This window comes from Hemitrygon akajei, unplaced genomic scaffold (genome assembly GCF_048418815.1).
Source record: "Hemitrygon akajei unplaced genomic scaffold, sHemAka1.3 Scf000176, whole genome shotgun sequence".
NCBI classification, from domain to species: domain Eukaryota; kingdom Metazoa; phylum Chordata; class Chondrichthyes; order Myliobatiformes; family Dasyatidae; genus Hemitrygon; species Hemitrygon akajei.
In genome coordinates, this window is record NW_027332062.1 from 722,825 (window position 1) to 731,874 (window position 9,050).

The 9,050-nt window shown below is 48.8% G+C and overlaps 1 protein-coding gene across 1 annotated transcript in view; it reads left to right on the forward strand.

The window, feature by feature from the left end:
* LOC140724235 (uncharacterized) overlaps window positions 1-4,351 on the forward strand; it is a 39,843-nt gene extending 35,492 nt beyond the window's left edge. Inside the window, exon 6 of the mRNA XM_073038715.1 lies at window positions 3,450-4,351. Within this exon, the coding sequence (XP_072894816.1) occupies window positions 3,450-4,351 (902 nt within the window). The remainder of the gene's footprint in view (window positions 1-3,449) is intronic.
* The last annotated feature ends 4,699 nt before the right edge of the window (window positions 4,352-9,050 follow it).

A 9,050-nucleotide genomic window follows, 5' to 3' on the forward strand; every position in this document is an offset into this window, starting at 1 on the left:
TATAAAAATGGTAATTTTACCAAAAATTTTATATAGATTTCAAGCGGTTCCATCCTTTGTCCCAAAAATGTTCTTTGATAGAATAGATTCCATGATCCTGTCATACGTTTGGAATAATAAAAGCTCTAGGGTAAATAAATCTTTATTGCAAAAATCCAAAAAAGTTGGAGGACTGGTGTTACCAAACTTTAGATTTTATTATTGGGCAATTAATATTCATTATATCACCTTTTGGATTCACAGTATAGATAATCAGGACTGTCCTTCTGTCAAAGGCTGATCGACCCGATGCTATAGTGCAAGGTACCACCTTCAATAAAACCATAAAACAAGCGATACTTCATCAAACTTCACTTTTTATTCATAGCATGCTATGGGGGAAGTTACAGACTGATCTCCCAAAGACAGTCCGGACACTGTCCACCCCCGAACACAATTCCACACAATTTATAACATTGATCATTACAGGAAATGTTATAATTCCACGAGTTAAAACAGTTTTAGGATAGCTTCGATCACATGGTAAGATACAATGAGGTGTAAAATCATTATTAGTTAGTTATAATTATTTCTGCCCAGACCAGCATGGATACAGTCTCAGTTCCTTATGTTGACAACCTGCCCCTACTCTCCAACATTCTATCACCCCTTCCCCTACACTGTCCTTCTCCTATTTAGTTATGTTATACCTCAAAAATGCTTTGTGCAACCAAATAATTCTTTATTTAGACCTATGTCTAATGCTATTAGCAAACAATGTCTGGTACATCATTTGTTGCTGGGTAAGGTTCCCTTTTTTGGCTGTACAGCAACCAACACAAGGTACCTATAAGCTAAATAAGCTAATCATACCCCTTAATCCACTCCCCCATTTACCTATCCCTCTACCTAAGTTTACCTTTCCCTTCATCACGTCATGGTTAGAACTCAGTAAGGGGGTTTTCTTTGGCCTCTTTACTGGGGGCTCCTCTTCCTTTTTTGTTCTCAATGATAGATAGACAAGGTCTTAGTCCTGTTGTTAAACATACGTTAAAAATTTGGTTTCAGTTTCACAGATTTTTTGACTTAAGTAACTTTAAGTAGTAATAACTTTAAATAGTAATATCCATTTTAACTTTTTTTAAGCTATCATCTCTGGATAAGGCTTTTTTAAACATGGAAAACTAAAGGAATAAAAACTTTTTCAGGTCTGTTTTTAGAGGATTGTTTAATGTCCTTTTCACTGTTAATGGATAAATATGATGTATCTAATCCACAATTTTTTAGATACTTACAAGTTAGGAATTTTTTACGTGATTTCTTACTGAATTATCCATTTGTTCATTTACCAAATATGATAAATGCTATTTTTTTTAGCTCAAACCATTTCAAAAAGGATTGCTAGCTATTATATAAAAAGGCTTAATGAATTCATGTATGATATCTAATGATAAGCTTAAACGTGCTTGGGAAATGGAACTTCGGGACTCACTTTCAGATGAACAGTGGAATAAACTTTATTATTTAGTTAACAATTCATCTATCTGCGCCCATCATACCTTGATTCAGTTCAAGGTAGTGCATAGGGCACATATGTCAAAAGATAAATTAGCGCATATTTTTTCTAATATAAATCCTATCTGTGATAGATGTAATGCTGAGGTGGCTACTCTAACTCATATGTTTTGGTCTTGTATAAAGTTAAATAATTTTTGGAGAGATATTTTTAGAACATTATCAAAAGTCATAGGTGTGGATTTACAACCTAGTTCACTTACGACAATCTTTGGGATTACTCCAAAGAAAGCAGGAAATGTTTCTGTTTCCGCTCAACATGTGATAGCCTTTTCAACTTTATTGGCTAGGAGAGCTATTTTGTTGCATTGGAAGGATCCCAATCCACCTACTGTTCTTTCCTGGCTCTCCTCCATTATGTCTTGTTTAAGCTTGGAGAAGTCGGTCGTTTGATACATCTTTCAAATTTGAGCAAACCTGGCAACCTTTTATTCAATAGTTTCATATGATTTAATTTTTTTTAGGTATTTTTTTTCTTCTCCCTCCACGAAGTTTCAGATCTGACCAGAAGGATGTTTTCTCTTTTTTTTGTAATTTTATCCTCAAATGGACTGCCCAGTCCCTTTTCTTGTTTTAGGTTAGGTTAGTGTTTTTTTTCTTCCTGAAATAGAAAATTCCCATTTTTTTGTATGAATTGTCAAGTGGAGTTGTGGTTCTCTGTTTATATATACTAGCCTAATATTATATTATACATGATTTTGACAGTGTATATCCCTTTCTTTGTTTGTACGTTTATTGTACTACGTATTTGATATAACTTCTCCTCTGATTTGTATCTATTCATAGAATTTTTTTAATTGAAAATTAAAAAAATGAAGAAGGCATACAGTGTATTGGCCTTCATCATCGGTGGGATTGAGTTTAAGAGCCGAGAGGTAATGTTACAGCTATATAGGACCCTGGTCAGACCCCACTTGGAGTACTGTGCTCAGTTCTGGTTGCCTCACTACAGGAAGGATGTGGAAACCACAGAAAGGGTGCAGAGGAGATTTACAAGGATGTTGCCTGGATTGGGGAATATGCCTTATGAGAATAGGTTGAGTGAACTCGGCCTTTTCTCTTTGGAGCGATGGAGGATGAGAAGTGACTTGATGGAGGTGTACAAGATAATGAGAGGCATTGATTGTGTGGATAGTTAGAGGCTTTTCCCCAGGGCTGAAATGGCTAACATGAGAGGGCACAGTTTTAAGTTGCTTGGAAGTAGTTACAGAAGATATGTCAGAGGTAAGTTTTTTACGCAGAGAGTGATGAGTGCGTGGAATGGGCTGCCGGCGGTAGTGGTGGAGGGGGAAACGATGGGTTCTTTTAAGAGACTCCTGGGTAGCTATGGAACTTAGAAAGATAGAGGGATATGGGTGAAGACTAGGTAGTTTTAAGGTAGGGACGTGTTCGGCACGGCTTTGTGGTCTGAAGGGCCTGTATTGTGCTGTATGTTTTCTATGTTCCTATGTTTCTATCTGCAAAGTTAGTTAGCAGATTGGAGCTGTGGGTGGCGACACAGTCATGGGTGTACAGAGAGTGAAGGAGGGGGCTTAGAATACAGTCCTGGAGGGGGTCCTGTGTTGGGGGTCAGAGCAGAGGTGAGGGAGCCCACTCTTACCACCTGTAGTAGTGCAAAAAGAGTAAAAATGATTGAGGTAGTTTTCATGGGTTGATTGTCCATTCAGAAACCTGATGGCAGAGGAGAAGCTGTTCCTGAAGGAGTGACTGAGGAGAGTGATTCAGACGGAGTGAATGCTGAGAGAGGGACATGTGCGCAGGTGGATTTGAAAGACAAGTATTGGAGGTATTAAAGAGGAAAGGAGTGAGGTGTACGTATATTTCAAAGAGCAGATTTGACAATGAATTGAGCCTCTTGTTCCCCATTACTGAGTTCCTACTTGATCTTATTACAGATTCCCACTCGGACACAACCCAAGAGCCACATGGATCAGCGATGGGTGATCTTGGTCAGAAGTTAACCACCATACCAGCAGGGTCTGTGAGCTCAGGTACAGATACCCAGTCAGACTCAACTCGGGGACAACAGGGAGTAGTGACTGGAGAACCTGGTACAGGTCTGATCACCAACCCAACAGGGTCTGCAGGCTCACGTACAGATTCCCAATCGGACACAAATCAGGAGACCCAGAGATCACCGACTGGAGAACCTGGTCCAGATTTGACCACCACCTCAGCAGGAAATGCAAGCTCAGGTACAGATTCGCAATCGGACACAAATCAGGAGACCCAGCTGATCACCGACTGGAGAACCCGGTCTGGGATTGACCACCAACCCAGCAGGAAATGCAAGCTCACGTACAGATTCCCAATCGGACACAAATCAGGATACCCAGGGATCACCGACTGGAGAACCCGGTCTGGATTTGTCCACCAACCCAGCAGGAAATGCGAGCTCAGGTACAGATTCGCAATTGGACACAAATCAGGAGACCCAGAGATCACCGACTGGAGAACCTGGTCCGGGTTTGTCCACCAACCCAGCAGGAAATGCAAGCTCACGTACAGATTCCCAATCGGACACAAATCAGGAGACCCAGGGATCAGCGACTGGAGAACCCGGTCTGGGTTTGTCCACCATCCCAGCAGGAAATGCAAGCTCACGTACAGATTCCCAGTCGGACACAAATCAGGAGACCCAGGGATCACCGACTGGAAAACCCAGTCTGGGTTTGTCCACCAACCCAGAAGGAAATGCGAGCTCAGGTACAGATTCGCAATCGGACACAAATCAGGAGACCCAGAGATCACCAACTGGAGAACCTGGTCTGGGTTTGTCCACCAACCCAGCAGGTAATGCAAGCTCACGTACAGATTCCCAGTCGGACACAAATCAGGAGACCCAGGGAACAGCGACAGGAGAACCTGGTCTGGGTTTGTCCACCATCCCAGCAGGAAATGCAAGCTCACGTACAGATTCCCAGTCAGACACAACTCGGGAACCCCAGGGAACAGCGACGGGAGAACCTGGTCTGAGTTTGACCATCACCCCAGAAGGAAATGCAAGCTCACGTACAGATCCCCAGTCAGACACAACTCGGGAACCCCAGGGAACAGCGACAGGAGAACCTGGTCTGAGTTTGACCACCACCCCAGAAGGAAATGCAAGCTCACGTACAGATCCACAGTCAGACACAACTCGGGAACCCCAGGGAACAGCGACGGGTGAACCTGGTCTGAGTTTGTCCACCATCCCAGCAGGAAATGCAAGCTCACGTACAGATTCCCAGTCAGACACAACTCGGGAACCCCAGGGAACAGCGACAGGAGAACCTGGTCTGAGTTTGACCACCACCCCAGAAGGAAATGCAAGCTCACGTACAAATCCCCAGTCAGACACAACTCGGGAACCCCAGGGAACAGCGACGGGAGAACCTGGTCTGAGTTTGACCACCACCCAAGAAGGAAATGCAAGCTCACGTACAGATCCCCAGTCAGACACAACTCGGGAACCCCAGGGAACAGCGACAGGAGAACCTGGTCTGAGTTTGACCACCACCCCAGAAGGAAATGCAAGCTCACGTACAGATCCCCAGTCAGACACAACTCGGGAACCCCAGGGAACAGCGACGGGAGAACCTGGTCTGAGTTTGACCACCACCGCAGAAGGAAATGCAAGCTCACGTACAGATCCCCAGTCAGACACAAATCGGGAACCCCAGGGAACAGCGAAGGGAGAACCTGGTCTGAGTTTGACCACCACCCCAGAAGGAAATGCAAGCTCACGTACAGATCCCCAGTCAGACACAACTCGGGAACCCCAGGGAACAGCGACGGGAGAACCTGGTCTGAGTTCGACCACCACCCCAGAAGCAAATGCAAGCTCACGTACAGATCCCCAGTCAGACACAACTCGGGAACCCCAGGGAACAGCGACAGGAGAACCTGGTCTGAGTTTGACCACCACCCCAGAAGGAAATGCAAGCTCACGTACAGATCCCCAGTCGGACACAACTCGGGAACCCCAGGGAACAGCGACGGGTGAACCTGGTCTGAGTTTGACCACCACCCCAGAAGGAAATGCAAGCTCACGTACAGATCCCCAGTCAGACACAACTCGGGAACCCCAGGGAACAGCGACGGGTGAACCTGGTCTGAGTTTGACCACCATCCCAGCAGGAAATGCAAGCTCACGTACAGATTCCCAGTCAGACACAACTCGGGAACCCCAGGGAACAGCGACAGGAGAACCTGGTCTGAGTTTGACCACTACCCCAGAAGGAAATGCAAGCTCACGTACAGATCCCCAGTCAGACACAACTCGGGAACCCCAGGGAACAGCGACGGGAGAACCCGGTCTGGGTTTGACGACCATCCCAGCAGGAAATGCAAGCTCACGTACAGATTCCCAGTCAGACACAACTCGGGAACCCAAGGGAACAGCGACGGGTGAACCTGGTCTGAGTTTGACCACCACCCCAGAAGGAAATGCAAGCTCACGTACAGATCCCCAGTCAGACACAACTCGGGAACCCCAGGGAACAGCGACGGGTGAACCTGGTCTGAGTTTGACCACCACCCCAGATGGAAATGCAAGCTCACCTACAGATTCCCAGTCAGTCACAACTCGGGAACCCCAGGGAACAGCGACGGGAGAACCTGGTCTGAGTTTGACCACCACCCCAGAAGGAAATGCAAGCTCACGTACAGATCCCCAGTCAGACACAACTCGGGAACCCCAGGGAACAGCGACGGGAGAACCTGGTCTGAGTTTGACCATCACCCCAGAAGGAAATGCAAGTTCACGTACAGATCCCCAGTCAGTCACAACTCGGGAACCCCAGGGAGCAGCGACAGGAGAACCTGGTCTGAGTTTGACCACCACCCCAGAAGGAAATGCAAGTTCACGTACAGATCCCCAGTCAGACACAACTCGGGAACCCCAGGGAACAGCGACAGGAGAACCAGGTCTGAGTTTGACCACCACCCCAGCAGGAAATGCAAGCTCACGTACAGATCCCCAGTCAGACACAACTCGGGAACCCCAGGGAACAGCGACGGGAGAACCTGGTCTGAGTTTGACAACCACCCCAGAAGGAAATGCAAGCTCACGTACAGATCCCCAGTCAGACACAACTCGGGAACCCCAGGGAACAGCGACAGGAGAACCTGGTCTGAGTTTGACCACCACCCCAGATGGAAATGCAAGCTCACGTACAGATCCCCAGTCAGACACAACTCGGGAACCCCAGGGAACAGCGACGGGTGAACCTGGTCTGAATTTGACCACCACCCCAGAAGGAAATGCAAGCTCACGTACAGATCCCCAGTCAGACACAACTCGGGAACCCCAGGGAACAGCGACGGGTGAACCTGGTCTGAGTTCGACCACCACCCCAGAAGGAAATGCAAGCTCACGTACAGATCCCCAGTCAGACACAACTCGGGAACCCCAGGGAACAGCGACGGGAGAACCTGGTCTGAGTTTGACCACCACCCCAGAAGGAAATGCAAGCTCACGCACAGATCCCCAGTCGGACACAACTCGGGAACCCCAGGGAACAGCGACGGGTGAACCTGGTCTGAGTTTGACCACCATCCCAGCAGGAAATGCAAGCTCACGTACAGATTCCCAGTCAGACACAACTCGGGAACCCCAGGGAACAGCGACGGGAGAACCTGGTCTGAGTTTGACCACCACCCCAGAAGGAAATGCAAGCTCACGTACAGATCCCCAGTCAGACACAACTCGGGAACCCCAGGGAACAGCGACAGGAGAACCTTGTCTGAGTTTGACCACGACCCCAGAAGGAAATGCAAGCTCACGTACAGATCCCCAGTCAGACACAACTCGGGAACCCCAGGGAACAGCGACGGGAGATCCCGGTCTGGGTTTGACGACCATCCCAGCAGGAAATGCAAGCTCACGTACAGATTCCCAGTCGGACACAAATCAGGAGACCCAGGGATCACCGACTGGAGAACCCGGTCTGGGTTTGTCCACCAACCCAGAAGGAAATGCAAGTTCACGTACAGATCCCCAGTCAGTCACAACTCGGGAACCCCAGGGAACAGCGACAGGTGAACCTGGTCTGAGTTTGACCACCACCCCAGAAGGTAATGCAAGCTCACGTACAGATCCCCAGTCAGACACAACTCGGGAACCCAAGGGAACAGCGACGGGTGAACCTGGTCTGAGTTTGACCACCACCCCAGAAGGAAATGCAAGCTCACGTACAGATCCCCAGTCAGACACAACTCGGGAACCCCAGGGAACAGCGACGGGTGAACCTGGTCTGAGTTTGACCACCACCCCAGATGGAAATGCAAGCTCACGTACAGATCCCCAGTCAGACACAACTCGGGAACCCCAGGGAACAGCGACGGGTGAACCTGGTCTGAGTTTGACCACCACCCCAGAAGGAAATGCAAGCTCACGTACAGATCCCCAGTCAGACACAACTCGGGAACCCCAGGGAACAGCGACAGGAGAACCTGGTCTGAGTTTGACCACCACCCCAGAAGGAAATACAAGCTCACGTACAGATCCCCAGTCAGACACAACTCGGGAACCCCAGGGAACAGCGACGGGTGAACCTGGTCTGAGTTTGACCACCACCCCAGAAGGAAATGCAAGCTCACGTACAGATCCCCAGTCAGACACAACTCGGGAACCCCAGGGAGCAACGACAGGAGAACCTGGTCTGAGTTTGACCACCACCCCAGCAGGAAATGCAAGCTCAGGTACAGATCCCCAGTCAGACACAACCCGGGAACCCCAGGGAGCAGCGACGGGTGAACCTGGTCTGAGTTTGACCACCATCCCAGCAGGAAATGCAAGCTCACGTACAGATTCCCAGTCAGACACAACTCGGGAACCCCAGGGAACAGCGACAGGAGAACCTGGTCTGAGTTTGACCACGACCCCAGAAGGAAATGCAAGCTCACGTACAGATCCCCAGTCAGACACAACTCGGGAACCCCAGGGAACAGCGACTGGAGAACCCGGTCTGGGTTTGACGACCATCCCAGCAGGAAATGCAAGCTCACGTACAGATTCCCAGTCAGACACAACTCGGGAACCCAAGGGAACAGCGACGGGTGAACCTGGTCTGAGTTTGACCACCACCCCAGAAGGAAATGCAAGCTCACGTACAGATCCCCAGTCAGACACAACTCGGGAACCCCAGGGAACAGCGACGGGTGAACCTGGTCTGAGTTTGACCACCACCCCAGATGGAAATGCAAGCTCACGTACAGATTCCCAGTCAGTCACAACTCGGGAACCCCAGGGAACAGCGACGGGAGAACCTGGTCTGAGTTTGACCACCACCCCAGAAGGAAATGCAAGCTCACGTACAGATCCCCAGTCAGACACAACTCGGGAACCCCAGGGAACAGCGACGGGAGAACCTGGTCTGAGTTTGACCATCACCCCAGAAGGAAATGCAAGTTCACGTACAGATCCCCAGTCAGACACAACTCGGGAACCCCAGGGAGCAGCGACAGGAGAACCTGGTCTGAGTTTGACCACCACCCCAGAAGGAAATGCAAGC